Here is a 16,271-nt window from a genome sequence, read left to right as displayed (position 1 = left end):
TGGATTTACTCAAATTGGGTATTATTTTTTTATTATTTCAAAATATTAAAAAAAGGTTGACAAAAAAAGTAATTGAAAGAAGTTTACCTTTAAAACGGGGAAATTGCAATGCAATGGGAATGCAGCACAATATTTTATTTGAAAAATCAAGGATGTATTATTTATTAAGTAACTAGAAACTAATTATGCTTAGGTAGAAATCATATATTAGAAACAACTTTAAAAATTTACATTAGGTAAACCATTTTACAAATGAGAGTGGCAGGTACGTTTAAAAAACATGATTTGAAAAAAAGACTAACAAAGGTTTAATATAGACGGGACCAAAAATACATGTTTAATAGAATTTTTTTTTTATTATAGACATTTTACCACTTTTGTGGCATTCATGTCTTAGAAAAATGGTTCAAATTTTGTTGTATAAACTGGTTTCTTTCAGGAAATTTATCATCGATATCTCCTTTCTTTTCTCGTTTGCAAGAATGGTTGGAAGTGTTCCACTAATGCTGTTGTTTTTTCGGCTTTCCTCGAAACCTCTGCAGTCTTGCAGAATATGTTGGACTGTAAAGGAAACGCCACAATAGCGACAAACTGGTGGCGCAATTTTCTCGAGGAGATACGAGTGAGTCAAGCGGGTGTGACCTATCCGTAGTCTCGTCAGAAGACGCTGGTCCGATGCACAGCTTCTGTCCACGTTTCTACAAACGGTTCGTTTTATCTGTCTAAGTTGTTGTTGTGTTTGGTTCCACTGATTTTGCCATGCTTTCCAAATCTCGTTTTTCACAGTCCGTACAGCATCTTGAGCAGGAATTTTGAACGAGTGAGGTGGTGGCTTTGATCTAGCTTGGTTGGCAATATTGTCTGCTCCTTCGTTTCCGGGTATGCCTTAGCGTGGTTCACGTTTCTATGAAAAAGACAAAAGTTGTTATTTTGTCTTGCATCAACCGGAATTTCGTTCTTTTATGTCCCCAGAAGCACTCCTGAAAATTTGAGCCCATTTGGTAATGTCTAGCAGCTCCAGTTTTGATTTGAAATTTATATGGGATTTTGATTTATTTTCCATGGGAAACTATCTTTTTTTACATTGTATTAGGATTTTTTTATATAAATCGATGAAATGACTTGATTCTTATAGTAGGAGATAGGTTTTGAACTGGGGAACAACTTTGTAGAACATACCAACATGCTAGGAAGTGACCCTTTAAAGATACAGATACTTTTAGATGGTGGCCCACACAGTAAAGCCCCTTCAAAAGCCACCATCTAAAAGTATCTGTATCTTTAAAGGGTCACTTCCTAGCATGTTGATATGTTCTACAAAGTTGTTCCCCAGGTCAAAACCTATCTCCTGCTATAAGAATCAAGTCATTTCATCGTTTTATAAAAAAAAATCCTAATACAATGTAAAAAAAGATAGTTTCCCATGGAAAATAAATCAAAATCCCATATAAATTTCAAATCAAAACTGGAGCTCCTAGACCTTACCAAATGGGCTCAAATTTTCAGGAGTGCTTCTGGGGACATAAAAGAACGAAATTCCGGTTGATGCAAGACAAAATAACAACTTTTGTCTTTTTCATAGAAACGTGAACCACGCTAGTATGCCTGCATGCCCTGGAATCCAGCAGAACGTGATGTTACACCCGGCTGCTACTTTCTCAGCTGCTTGGATCCATGGGTGTGATGAGTGTCCACTTCTGATTGCATTGATGCAACTGGCGGTTTAATAGAATGTTTGAACGATTATTCAGGATAACATAAATAAATTATGACTGGATGTCACATTAAAGAACAACGGTGACGCAGTTAAATTGACAAATAAAAAAAATGGTCACAAACTCAAAAATTTTAATACACATGAATTAAGCAATCTGGAAATTAAGAAATCCATAATTAAAAATATTTAAAAAAAACTAATATTTCCACATCAAGAAACATTAAATCAGATATTTGAGAAATTTAAAAATGCAAATAATTATATCAAAAAAAAAAAACAATAAATCACAAGTTCAGAGCTTGAAAAATCAAATAAATTCTAGAGTAAATTTTCAAAACAACCTTTGAGTCATGGGTTTCCTATGCAGATAGAGCCTTTTGAAAATTTAATCGAGAATTAAAAACTAAATATTTCAAAATGATTAAAGTTCAAAAAATCTTAATTTAAAAAATTCAAAATAAAAAAAAGGTTGGAAAAATTCAAAATAAAACAACAAAAGTTTTTTTTTTAATATTTATGAGATCAAAACACAACAAATTCAAAAGCTACAGTTGAAAATAATAAGATAGAAACTTAAAGAAATTTAAATTTCAAATACAAGTAAAATTAAAAAGTTCTGTAAATCAAAATCATTAAAACTCAAATATAAAAAAATAGGAACAGTCCAAAATTTACAATCTCTAAATCCTCTAAATTTGAGTTTCTAACCTAAAATATGACTTCGAAAAATTTGTATTTATTATGATTCAAGGTTGCGTAGAAATTAAAAGTTCAAGAATTTAAGAATTTAAGAATCTAAGAATTTAAGAATTTAAGAATTTAAGAATTTAAGAATTTAAGAATTTAAGAATTTAAGAATTTAAGAATTTAAGAATTTAAGAATTTAAGAATTTAAGAATTTAAGAATTTAAGAATTTAAGAATTTAAGAATTTAAGAATTTAAGAATTTAAGAATTTAAGAATTTAAGAATTTAAGAATTTAAGAATTTAAGAATTTAAGAATTTAAGAATTTAAGAATTTAAGAATTTAAGAATTTAAGAATTTGAGAATTTAAGAATTTAAGAATTCAAGAATTTAAGAATTTAAGAATTTAAGAATTTAAGAATTTAAGAATTTAAGAATTTAAGAATTTAAGAATTTAAGAATTTAAGAATTTAAGAATTTAAGAATTTAAGAATTTAAGAATTTAAGAATTTAAGAATTTAAGAATTTAAGAATTTAAGAATTTAAGAATTTAAGAATTTAAGAATTTAAGAATTTAAGAATTTAAGAATTTAAGAATTTAAGAATTTAAGAATTTAAGAATTTAAGAATTTAAGAATTTAAGAATTTAAGAATTTAAGAATTTAAGAATTTAAGAATTTAAGAATTTAAGAATTTAAGAATTTAAGAATTTAAGAATTTAAGAATTTAAGAATTTAAGAATTTAAGAATTTAAGAATTTAAGAATTTAAGAATTTAAGAATTTAAGAATTTAAGAATTTAAGAATTTAAGAATTTAAGAATTTAAGAATTTAAGAATTTAAGAATTTAAGAATTTAAGAATTTAAGAATTTAAGAATTTAAGAATTTAAGAATTTAAGAATTTAAGAATTTAAGAATTTAAGAATTTAAGAATTTAAGAATTTAAGAATTTAAGAATTTAAGAATTTAAGAATTTAAGAATTTAAGAATTTAAGAATTTAAGAATTTAAGAATTTAAGAATTTAAGAATTTAAGAATTTAAGAATTTAAGAATTTAAGAATTTAAGAATTTAAGAATTTAAGAATTTAAGAATTTAAGAATTTAAGAATTTAAGAATTTAAGAATTTAAGAATTTAAGAATTTAAGAATTTAAGAATTTAAGAATTTAAGAATTTAAGAATTTAAGAATTTAAGAATTTAAGAATTTAAGAATTTAAGAATTTAAGAATTTAAGAATTTAAGAATTTAAGAATTTAAGAATTTAAGAATTTAAGAATTTAAGAATTTAAGAATTTAAGAATTTAAGAATTTAAGAATTTAAGAATTTAAGAATTTAAGAATTTAAGAATTTAAGAATTTAAGAATTTAAGAATTTAAGAATTTAAGAATTTAAGAATTTAAGAATTTAAGAATTTAAGAATTTAAGAATTTAAGAATTTAAGAATTTAAGAATTTAAGAATTTAAGAATTTAAGAATTTAAGAATTTAAGAATTTAAGAATTTAAGAATTTAAGAATTTAAGAATTTAAGAATTTAAGAATTTAAGAATTTAAGAATTTAAGAATTTAAGAATTTAAGAATTTAAGAATTTAAGAATTTAAGAATTTAAGAATTTAAGAATTTAAGAATTTAAGAATTTAAGAATATAAGAATTTTAATTTCGACAAAATAACATTTGTTTTTTGGTTCATATAAGAATACAAGTTGGTAGCACCGTTAAAGGTATAATTTATTATTAGCCAATTAAATTTACCTGTTATTTAACACACATATTTAGTATATTCCGAGGTATATTTAAAAACAATTGAAGATCAAAAATTATTCCTAAACAAATATTTATTTGAAATTATTAAACTCAAAAGAAATGTGTCTTTTAAAAGTTTTTAAAAACAATTTGTTTTTGTAGTACAATTTTTTGTTGGGGTACTAGCCGTGCTGTTTGAACTAAGCCTGAAATCGTTAACATAAAAAAATCGTTCTCAATAAAACCAGACATAAAAAAAAAACAACCCCAAAATCATTTATTTTTACAACTAATAATAAAATGCTTGATTTCACCCAACTTGCAAATTTTACGTAAGCGTGTACTCAACATCCATCACACCAAATTGCAGTAACTTTTCAACCAGAACGATTTTGCTGCAACTTCTACCTCTCTCATTGCAGAAGTTCTGCCTGAGAGAAAAGTTACTTTTGTTGCAGAAAAGTACGGGAACGCTCTGCTGCCGTTTTTGTGCAGAATTGCAGAATTCTGCAGTACGGGAATAGACCTAATGTAAAAGGACCGAATCCAAAGTGTAAACAAAGAGTCTGTCCTGTTCACGTCAGTTCATGTTTACATTTGGAACGAGCATGATAGACAGTGTTTTGTACATATTACAATGTTTTGCTAGATTTTTTTTAAATTCTTAAATTCTTAAGTTCTCAAATTTTTAAATTCTTAAACTCTTAAATTCTTTAATTCCTAAATTCTTAAATTCTTAAATTCTTAAATTCTTACTTAAATTCTTAAATTTTTAATTTCTTAAATTCTTAAATTCTTAAATTCTTAAATTCTTAAATTCTTAAATTCTTAAATTCTTAAATTCTTAAATTCTTAAATTCTTAAATTCTTAAATTCTCCGCCCTGCTTGACAGAAAAAATCATACTTGACAGCTCTTTCCAAGGAGACCATAGATGATCTATCGTAAAATGTTGTCTTAATTGTCAATTTTATTTTTTGCATTAAAATAAAAAAAAAGTGATCAGAAATGGTTTTTATCTCAAACCGAGTCTCAAACCATGAACCACCATAATCTGCAAAGCAAAGCGTACACCGAACTGAACAAAACCAGAATCAGCTCTCAAAAAAAAACTTCAGCCACAGGGATGGTTTGGCAGGTCGAGAAACCGCGACGGGACGAACTGTCAAAATTTTCACACACGATTTTTTAATGGCGTCTCTCGCATCATCGCAAAGACCGACGTCGTTTTTGTTCCGGCTTTAGCGGTCAGTTTTGCCGTGGGTTCTGTGAAGCAAATAGTGTAAATTTCATCGGAACACGGTCGCCCACTCGACAATCGCCACCATTGGTCCCCAACGTGGCTTCGTTTGTAGTGTTTTAGTTTCTCCTTTAGTTTCATTCCCTAAAGATGGAAGTGGTGCCACCAAATGATATAGAGCTCCGGAACATCATCGACAAGCTCGCGGAATTCGTTGCCCGGAACGGACCCGAGTTCGAGTCGATGACCAAAACGAAACAGAAGGGGAACGCTAAGTTTGCTTTTCTGTACGGCGGAGAATACTACAATTACTACCAGTACAAAGTGGCCACCAAGCAGCAAGCTCGTAAGTTTGGCCACAATAAATGAAGTTGGAAGGTTACTTTAGTAATACGGGGCTATTCTATTGCAGTAATGAAGCAACAAGGCGGTGGAATGAATCCTTTTAATCAGCAACAGAACCAACAGTCACAAAACAGCAATCAGATGCCTCAAATATGGTCGAACCCTCCGCCGGGTCCTCAAGTGGCACCGCAGCAGCCACCACCGCAACCGGCCATCAATGCCCAAATAGCGGCCCAGATCGAGGCCATCACGACGCAGCAGAACGCCCTGCGGGAACAGATCCGCCAGTCGGACATTAATCTACAGGCGCAGCATGGGGTACTTTGTTCGGGAATTTCAATTCGGAGTCCCTTCTAACCAACAATCCGTTCCGCAGGTTCTGCTCCAGCAGCAGCAGGTCCAGATTGACGAAGCCGTAACACGGGCCCAGAACGATGCCCTCGTGAAGCAATCGGACGAGCACAAAATTTCGCTCAGCGATTTCGACGCCATCCTGCAACCGATCATCGATTCGTGCACCAAGGACAGCATATCGAACGGTATGTAACGGTGCTTCCGCCGCCCAGTCCAGTTCAGAACCAATCTGCCCAAATCTCCATCTTTCGAACGCCGTGTCGAACTTTCCAAAAAATGCCGTCATGTTTCCAAACTTGGTCATCTTCTGTTACGGTTTCCCCTTAGAATGAGGCATTTCGACACCTTTTCATGTTTAGTATCTTCCCTATGATTCACTTTCGATCTTGCAAACTAGTCTCATATCGTATACTACAACTCTATATATTAAATTACTATCTATATATTTATCATAATACCACTAACGCCAAACAAATCTCAATCTACATATATTTTTTTGTTAATTACAATTTTAGGAAAAGGCTGGATTTTACAGCATTGTACCGATTCGGGAAAATGTCAAATTATTTCGCAGTATCTTTTGAGAAAGTAATTAGAAGCGTTCTTACGTATTTTTCCTCCTCTAAGTACCTACAACCATAGCTATTTGACGACACAAACCTACAAACACAAACACACTATCCATCATCCGGCTACCCGTTTAACCTAAATGTTCGTCTTGTTCCAAAGAATCTTTCGAACAGTGACCAGCGTTTAGTGTCACACAGGTTTCCGGTGACCCAAGACCGTAATCATTTAGAATCTCTAAGACAGAGGACAATACAACACACACACGACGAACACGCACACACACACTTACCGAAACGTTTGATGTGACCTGCCCAGGAGGAGCGCGCGGCGCACGTCAAACCGAGCGAAATCCGAATTTTTGTTTTTCGATCTTATCTACTTATAGGGCGTTAATTGCTGGAGTTTTGTTCGCGCAAAAGTTACATCTCATATATTTAGTAAATGATGTAATCCACCACTGGTAAGTGCACTTTTAAAATGCTTCCTTAATTTAGGTTTAAGATTTGCGGTCCATAAACAAAACAAAAATAACTTAATGTATTTCTTAGTTGTGTTTTTAAGAAAATTAATCTAGATCTAGATTCACTTCAGCTTCATACATTTCGACAAATATTTGCTTTACTTTGTTTGATAAATTTGAATGAATAAATGATTCTATAATAAAAAATAAATAAAATATTGTATGAACACTTATGCATAGTTTTTGATTGCTTGTGCAATAAGTTTTTATGTATTTTTTTTTTTTATTAAAAAAATTAAATTGATAAACAAAATTAAAATTACACATGCTCGAAGTAGCTATGCAGTGAACAACGTAGTTAATGTTAGATTCATTAGTTATTCAATTCTGGATTTGCTAATCGCTAGTATGGCGGGGTGGTCAATCAAATTTCATTTTTGAATTCCCATTTTTTTTAAACCTCCAAAAAGGCATTTCTTACAAAACTTGTTCATTTTTCAAATAATAAAAAAAGCTTAAAAGCCCATTGAACAAATTATATGTAAGTGTTAGTAAAAAAGAAACCTAATAACATAATTATATTATAAATAAACGCACAAATTACAAATTATAAAAAATAATAATTTGTATTAAAGTAGCGAGAACTCAAACAATCAATCTTTAAAAATAATTAATATCAATGCACAAAATTTCAAGATTTATTTTTAATACATCCAAACAAAAACTTTTTGTTCCTCGGTTAAACTGAAAAAAAAGCATTCAAACGTCGTTATCGTTTTATCCCTAATTTTTTTGTTTTGAGAAATTGCGTAAATTGCGGCCTAACATTTTTAAAGGGCACAAAACTTTTGTAAACATTAGTGTAACCCTTTCACTCAAATGACAGTTTGCATAAGGTGTGTGAGGGATACACTCTTGTTTACCAAAGTTTTGTGCCCTAATGGAATGGAAAGCACGAATTTTGTTTTTGTCAAAGTTCCTTTTTAATGTTTTGGAGTTATGTATTTATTTCTTTCAAAAAAGCAATGTTTATTTAGTAATTTTAACGTTTTCAGTTTTTTTTTTTTCAAAGAAAATTCCATTTCTAGGTATAAGAATTTATTATTACCATTTATTTTATATGAGACAAGTATATTTGTAATGAATTAAGTATTTTTTAAATCTATTTTATGATTGCGCATGAGTTCAAAAAGTTAAAAGTTTTCATTTTTTCCCATTTAACATACTTAAAAAATATAAATTTAGTATAACATTTCTGGGGCATCATTTGAAAAGGGTGCATATGCAATTTATCAGCTGGTTTTTTAAATTTTTTTTTGATTAACTTAGAAAAAAATAAATCAAAATCTTTTGATTCACGAAAAAAATTATAAAAAAACTTGGGTCAAATACTTACCTACCATTATAATCATGCAGCACTTCTCAAACACAGATATACGCTCCGAGCTCTAGAATTCTTTTTTTTACCAAACACATAATATGTATTATATTAAGTTCTTCTCGATGTTAGCTGAACCGATAACAACTACGTTATTAAACGCCATTACACTTATGTCTACGGCATAACTTCTTTGAATTTTTATTGTCTCAAATAGTTCTTTAATTCTGAAACAGATTAAACAGAGTAATTATTTACGAAATCGGTCGATTTGGACAATTTTTATTTTTTGTATTCTGGTCAAAGAAGGCATTTTGTGTCATTGGTTCACCCATACAAGTCTCCATACAATTTTGGCAGCTGTCTTTGCAAAAATGGTACGTAAATATTCGAAAATCTATAACTTTTGAAGGAATTTTCTGATCAATTTGGCGTCTTCAACAAAGTTGCAGGCCAAGTGCGAATGATGCTGATGATACCTCTTCAGTTGACGCTCAGGCGAGGAACATCCTGGAAGGAGCGTCACTGACTACGTCCGTAGTCCTGTTAGATCATACTTGATCAAGACAGTATAGCTCTGGTTCCTTGCAAGTGTCCTATTTTCTTACCTCCACGTTGGCTTGGTTTTCATGATGACCTAGCTGGTGGCCTGTGGAAACGGATCGTAAACCTTTGACCACCGCGGGTCAAAGTCGAGACGGCTAAAAGAAAGGGGCGCGACAATGTGGGAAAGGGAAGTAATTTGTGATTGTAGACGGTATTGTTTTGATTCGCAGTATGTTGAGTCAACTGCTGTGGATGTACCTGAGCATCGCAGATCGGGGTTTCTCTACTTTCCATTTCAGTTAACAGCTATCTTCTGTTTATTTTGTTTCACTGATTTTTTTAATCGGCTTCTGTTTACTATCCTTTTTTGATTTCGATTTTACTTATTTGATTCTCTTACTTCTCAACGCTTTCCACTCTATTTTACCAATTGATGCTGCTGTAACAAACTGTCTGCTTTCCCTTAATTTGGCAGCGATGTCAATTTTGTTTTGATTATCATGTGCCTTTTCTTTATTTATCTATTTGAATAATTTCTCATCTGCCCTATAAATTGCCCTAATACAATCAAAGCTTGTTTGTTACCTCTATTTATTAACTATTGTTAATTTCTTACTTCATACATAAATATCTTTCTTTTACTATTGATACTTCAAATAGTATATTTCTTTCACTGTCCATTGTTTTCATTCTTCACCATTTTCTCTAAAAACAAGTGAGGTTTGAGCCCTTACTAAATTTTTGGAATGATCAAATAATTAACACAAATATTACTATTGTACTTTTGGTAAACTTTTATAACATGCTTAGGACCAAAAATTGTAACAAAACACCGCGACAAAAGAAATAGCAACATATTAACACGACTCAACAATAGGGAAGATTTCAGGAGAAAACAATACACAGTAAAATAACAACTAGTTTTTGATTTCAAACTAAAAATAAAACAGTTTTTGCTTTAATGAAAGTTGATAGGAACACTATAAATGGTTAGGCGCTTATACTTACATCAAACCCTACGCAATGTACCACCCCCGGCCGAGTTAAAATGCGTAACCGGAAAAGAAGGTGTGCATGCCTGGCACGAACACTCAAAGCGTGTTCTAGCGTGCTGCTCGTACTGACTCAGAGCAAGGGTGAGATGTAGGTGTAAGGGCAGTGCGTGTTCGTCGGGAACCTAGTGCATAAGATCGGTCAAGGCCCGTTCTTACACTGAAAATTGCGAATTGCGAATTGCGAATTTGGCGTCTTCAACAAAGTTGTATTTATTGATGTGAGGACTGTTCAGAAAAAATAGGTACACGGAAAAAAATATTTGCCGATTTTTTTATTAACTTTTTTTCACAAAAATTCTATTTCCCAAAATTTGTATTTGTTTGATTTCGAGTTTTTTTTTTTTTTTTTGGAGAGAGCGAGATTTCATACATTACATTTTTTTACCTAATTTGTTATGAAAATTTGAATTTGCAATCGAAAAGTACTTTATAGATTTTAAAGAAAGTGCTTATAGCCACCGAAAGTTTGGTTTAGTTTATGTTTTAGAGGACATCAAATGCCAACTTTTCAGAAATTTCCAGGTTGTGCAAAAAATCTTTGAGCGAGTTATGAATTTTTGAATGAATACTGATTTTTTCAAAAAATCGAAAAATTGGTCGCAAAAATTTTTCAACTTCATTTTTCGATGTAAAATCAAATTTGCAATCAAAAAGTACTTCAGTGAAATTTTGATAAAGTGCATCGTTTTCAAATTAAATCCATTTTTGGTGACTTTTTTGAAAATATTCGCAGTTTTTCATTTTTTAAAATTTGTGCACATGTTTGCCCATTTTTGAAAAAGATATTTTTGAAAAGCTGAGAAAATTCTCTATATTTTGCACTTTTTTTAAACCTTTGCTTGGCAATATCTCAGCAACTAAGGGTCGTAACAACAAAGTTCAAAAGTGCAAAATATAGAGAATTTTCTCAGCTTTTCAAAATTATTTTTTTCAAAAATGGGCAAACATGTGCACTAATTTAAAACAAATGAAAAACTGCGACTATTTTCAAAACAGTCACCTAAAAATGGATTTAACTTGAAAACGGTGCACTTTATCAAAATTTCACTGAAGTACTTTTTTATTGAAAATTTGATTTTACATCGAAAAATGAAGTTAAAAAATTTTTGGGACTAATGTTTCGATTTTTTTTAAAAATCAGTATTCATTCAAAAATTCATAGCTCGCTCAAAGATTTTTTGCACAACCTGGAAATTTCTGAAAAGTTGGCATTTGATGTCCTCTAAAACATATCAAAAAATAAAAAAAATAAAATAGTGTTTTTTTTTGCAAATCAAGTTTTAGTGACAAAAAGTTAAATAAAAAATCACCAATTTTTTTTACCGTGTATAAGTTTTTTCCAGTGTAGTCAATATTCATACCTACAACTTTGCCGAAGAAACCAAATCGATCAAAAAATTCCTTCAAAAGATACAGATTTTTGAATTTTCATGCATCATTTTTGTATGGCCAGCTGCCAAGTTTGTATGGAAAATTAAATGGACAAACTAATGATATAAAATGGCTTTTTTGGACATACCGAAGGCACCAAAAAAGTTTCAGTTGGATTAAAAAATACAAAAATTAAAATTTAAGAAAAAAGACCGATTTTGTAGAGATCTGCTCAAATGCATCCACCCCATAAAGTTTGAGTCAAGTAAAAAAATACAATAAAATCCACTTCTGGTTTTGGTAGAGAATTGCTCAATAGTTCAAGGATCCCTTAACAAAATTATTCATGAGTTAGCATTGATTTTACAAGCAGGTATGGTTGAATTTCCGACTTTTAACAAAAAAAAAAAAAATGTAAATTCTCGACTTTCTCTCGATTTTTTGGCTGATATTTGCAAATTCCAGACGTACTCGTAGCTTACATCCGAGTTAGAGAAGCGCATTTTGGTGACCAGTTTTATGTATTCTAGGTACTTGACTTAACCGTCGGTGTTAGGGAAGCGCTCATTTCGCTAGCAAATTGTCTACCTTTTTAAAAATATTAAATTATATTGTTTCGATAATAAAACTATTTTGCCAACGTTGAAGTTTTAATAAAAAATGCTGTATTAATTTTGAATGGATTGGTGCAAAAATTGCGTCATTTAGATGGAAATAAAAAAAAATTATATAAGCGTTTGAAATCACACGCAACATCCCTGGCGTCATTCGGAGTTGGCACATTTATCTTCGTCAAAAATTCCAGTTGACTGAAACTTAACTCTTTTTTCACCTAGCTAGTACGCTAGTACGCAAATCGGAAGGAAAGGGGTCCAGAAACAGCTTTACGAACAGCAGAACAAAGGAGAGGGCGCGATTTCTTGGGGCTTTTCTTCACCCTCTTTGGCTTGCTCTCGCCGCTGCTGCTGCCCAATTGATTTTTTTTCTTGACCGGTTCCTTCCGAAGTGCATACCTTACATTAACTGGTGGTACATTTGAGCGAGCAATGACGTTTTAAAATTACATGTTGCAGAACTTGCGTATCAACATGCTCACCTTTTTTCACATAACAATTTCAAATAATGAATTAATGTACCCAAAATGTTACAAACCGTAAATTATTTAATTAAGTACATACTACTAAACGACATAAACACTGTAACCAGAGCTTCACGTTGCACAATCTATTCAAAGTACAATTAGTAACGCATCTTCCAGCATCCGGAAGCGTAACGACGAGCTCAAGAAGTGCTTGGAGGGGGCCGTCATTCCAATGTTCTGCAACGCCCAAATAAGTATGTCGAACCTACCTTTTTTCCCCCATCTCCCCGCTCCGCTAACCGATTCTTCCTCACCCACCAGCGACGGCCACCGACGAGCAGCGCGCCAAGCTGACCAAGCTGCTCTCGCTGTGGGAATCCAAGGGCAACTTCTTCGACGCGTGCGTCATCTCGAAGCTCAAGTCGCCGCCGTCCTCGCTGCAGGAGTACCAGAACAGCTTGCTGACGCAGTACGCCGCCATCGTGGCCCAGATCACCCAGGCCACCAAGAGCACCTTCGACAAGTGAGTTTCTTTTTTTTTTTTGATTGAGTTGTTGCTGAAACTGATTTTGGGGTTTTTTTTTTTTTTGTTTCAGCTATCAACAGCAACACCAGGCGTTTGTTCAGCACGCGACCCAGCAGTTGGCCCTCCTCGAAAAGCAGAAGCAACAAATTGAGCAGCAAGCGATCAAGGCGGCGATCGCTGCCCAGCAGCAGCAGCAGCAACAACAAACTCCAGTGCCGTTACTGCCGGAGCTGTCCGGGGCTGGTGTTGGTGGTGCTAACTCAAACAATGGCAACCCACTGCTGGGTGGTGGCCGAGGAGGAAGCGATCGCGACGGGTCGATTCCATCGCTGCTTGATCAGAACATCAACTACAACATGATATCCGGTGCTATTCAGAACCTGCAACAGCAGCAGGGTAGAGATCGGGATAACGGGGGAGGTGGAAGCGATAATCGAAGCGGTAGCTATTCGGTAAGTTTGTATTTTTGGTCTGGCAAGAATTGTCGTTAACGTAGCTTTTCATTTGTTCAGCACTCTAACGACTCCGGCGATGGCAACAACAACGGTGACTACTCGCATCCGCCGCCCAACTTCCCAATTCCGGACATGTCGAGACCGCCGCCCTACATGCATCAACAGCAGCAGCAGTCTCAATTCCCAGCCTACGACGATGACATCGTAGATCGGCGCAACGAGTTTGACGATCCGCCGATGGATGACGACGAACGTTGCCATCACAACGAGGACGAAGGGGGTGAGGACGACGAAGATGGCCATCTTCGGCACCTCCACCCGGACGACGATCAGCAGCCGGACTTCGCCGAGGAAAAGCCACGCTCGCCAAGTCCGCAGCCGGTGCAGCCCTCGATTCCGTACTTTGAACTGCCCGCTGGCCTCATGGTCCCGCTCATCAGACTCGAGGACTTCAACTACCATCCACTGGAGCCGGAAGAGATTCGTCTTCCACCCCCCGCTCCCCCCAACGAACGACTACTGTCCGCCGTGGAAGCGTTCTACGCACCTCCAAGCCACGAGCGGCCGCGCGATGGCGAAGGTTGGGAAAAGCTAGCCCTGTACGAGTACTTCAAGGTGAAGAACGCGTCGCGCAAGCAAAAGGAAGAGGAATTGGAGAGTGGCACGCGCGAACGCTCCCGCTCCCCAACCCCCATCGATCCGGACTGGCTGAAGGCCACCAAGAAGCCGAAAAAGCGTGTCTATCGCTCGCGGAGTCGGTCCAAGTCGAGAGAACCCTCGCCCCGGGCACGCTCTCCACCGATGATGCGGCGCCGGTCCAGAAGTCGTTCAAGATCCCCACGACGAGGTCGCAACCGAAGCCCGCGATCCCCAATCCGACGAGATCGACGCTCGCTAACTCCGCCCAGCTTCGGCGGGGGTGGCTTTGGAAGCAAATCCAGCGGAAATCCGCTGCTGATGGAAGACAAAGTTCCGCAACACCAGCAGCAGCAGCATCAACAGCAGCTGCCTATGATGAAGATGGGTGGTGGTGGTGGTGGCGGCGGCATGGGAATGTCCGCGGGTCCCGTTGGTGGAGAGGTTTGGGGCGGCCACGATCGGGAAGGGTTGGGATCGTACGGGGCGAGGAACTCGGATCCGTACGAGAGCTTCCGAAAAAACAAGGGAGCGGCATTTATCACACGCATGAAAACGCAAACGGACAGATAAAAGGGATTTTCTTTTTGCAGAATTGGTACACACGAACGCTGGATTCGTGGATTTTAAGCATTGGCGATAAATAGTGACTAGAGGTGGAAAATCCTTAATAAATGATGTAAATGAATTGAAAATGATTGGTTGGAGTTATTTGGAATGTCACAATGTCCTGAAAAATTATTTTAAAATCATTGTTGCATTTGATCGATAAATTTGTATTGTATGTAGGATAGGATGTAACAAAACTGGTGAATTTTGGTGGGAATTTCGAGGCATAATCCCCTAGGTGTATTGAGCCCGAATCTCAAATATGAGCATGATTAGTTTCGAACGGTACCTGGCACTATGACTTTGAATTTTAAATGGGACTTATCTGTAAAATCGGTGCGTTTTGATTTTTGCAAGTTATGAGCTCCTTAACCCTTTTTTTCAAAAAACCCAGGGTTGCCACTCAAGTCGGGAATTTGCCAAAATCAGGAAAACGTCAGGAATTTATGATTTTTTGTCAAAAAGTCGGGAATAGTCGGGAATTCTAAGCACACTTGTTTGAAAATTATTTTTTAACACTATTTTGTAATATTTTGTACAAGTTTCAAATTGAATTCACTAAATTGTGCTTCAGTAACTTACTTTAAATTTAAGGTTCTTTTTATTATTTCAATATATTTAAGTATGGAAAAGCTGTTTAAGACATTCAAAATCCTAATGAATATTGGATGTCTTTGACACAGATTTTCATAATATTTTTTATGAATCAAATGATCTCTATTAGGTAATTTTTGTTTATCAAACAAGAGGCAAAGTTTATGAAAAAATAATATAAGAATAGAACCTAATGGCCAGCTTAGAGTTATGATTCTATTTCATTTTATCACATAGATTGAATATTTGAAAACAGATTTCAACTTGATTTTGGCATTGTTTTTTTTTGGCAAATAGTAATTCATTAAGTAATTTGAAATATGTTTTTTTTCACCAACTTGAACTTTTTTGTGAGTACTATACTGCCGTTCTACGCATAATTGTCACATGTTCAAAAAAGTGCAACTGAGAAAAACGCGATTGAAATTTTTCGACCGATTTTTGTGTTTCTATGCATAATTGTCCCGTGGGTTACTATTCGCCCTAAGTGTCCCTAGTCGCCCCAGTTAGCAGTTTATCACTCTTGTTTGTGATCCGCTTGCTATACAACAGGCAAAAAAAAAAATGCTTCATAAAACTAATGATTTCGTGTAAGAAAATACATGGTGGGACAATTATGCGTAGAAGTTTAACGATGGGACAAACAGACTTGGTGTTGTTTTCAATGAGTTTCCGAACAAATTACCAGATTTTATGTTTTTTTCTTAAAGTATACGTCAAACTAAACTTAAAAATGTCAAAAAGTCAAAATCGTCCAAAAATGACATGGGACAATAATGCGTAGAACGGCAGTATAGATAAAGCATGATTTTCAGTTTTCGGAAAACTTAAGTATCGAATAAAATCCAAAATTGAAACACTTTTTTTCGTTTTGAAAACATGAAGAAAATATTGAAATTGCAAAA

General features: G+C 34.3%; 1 protein-coding gene across 3 annotated transcripts; it reads left to right on the top strand.

Annotated features, from left to right (window-relative positions):
* The first annotated feature begins 5,319 nt into the window (after positions 1 to 5,319).
* Positions 5,320 to 14,858, top strand: LOC120413462 (calcium homeostasis endoplasmic reticulum protein). Of its 3 annotated transcripts, none has more exons than XM_039574299.2 (9): positions 5,320 to 5,732; positions 5,799 to 6,049; positions 6,108 to 6,270; positions 6,601 to 6,673; positions 7,041 to 7,115; positions 12,724 to 12,800; positions 12,868 to 13,069; positions 13,143 to 13,524; positions 13,585 to 14,858. In XM_039574299.2, exons 1-9 carry the CDS (start codon positions 5,537 to 5,539, stop codon positions 14,734 to 14,736), a joined length of 2,571 nt encoding a protein of 856 aa, XP_039430233.1. In that variant the 5' UTR covers positions 5,320 to 5,536; the 3' UTR covers positions 14,737 to 14,858. The 3 variants fall into 3 exon arrangements, with proteins under 3 accessions (XP_039430233.1, XP_039430231.1, XP_052566179.1); XM_039574297.2 differs by having other exon boundaries at positions 12,709 to 12,800; XM_052710219.1 differs by having other exon boundaries at positions 12,700 to 12,800.
* The last annotated feature ends 1,413 nt before the right edge of the window (positions 14,859 to 16,271 follow it).

The sequence above is a fragment of the Culex pipiens genome, chromosome 3, assembly GCF_016801865.2.
Source record: "Culex pipiens pallens isolate TS chromosome 3, TS_CPP_V2, whole genome shotgun sequence".
Lineage (NCBI taxonomy): Eukaryota > Metazoa > Arthropoda > Insecta > Diptera > Culicidae > Culex > Culex pipiens.
The sequence above is the reverse complement of the archived record's forward strand: the minus strand, read 5'-3'. Positions and strand labels throughout refer to the sequence as shown.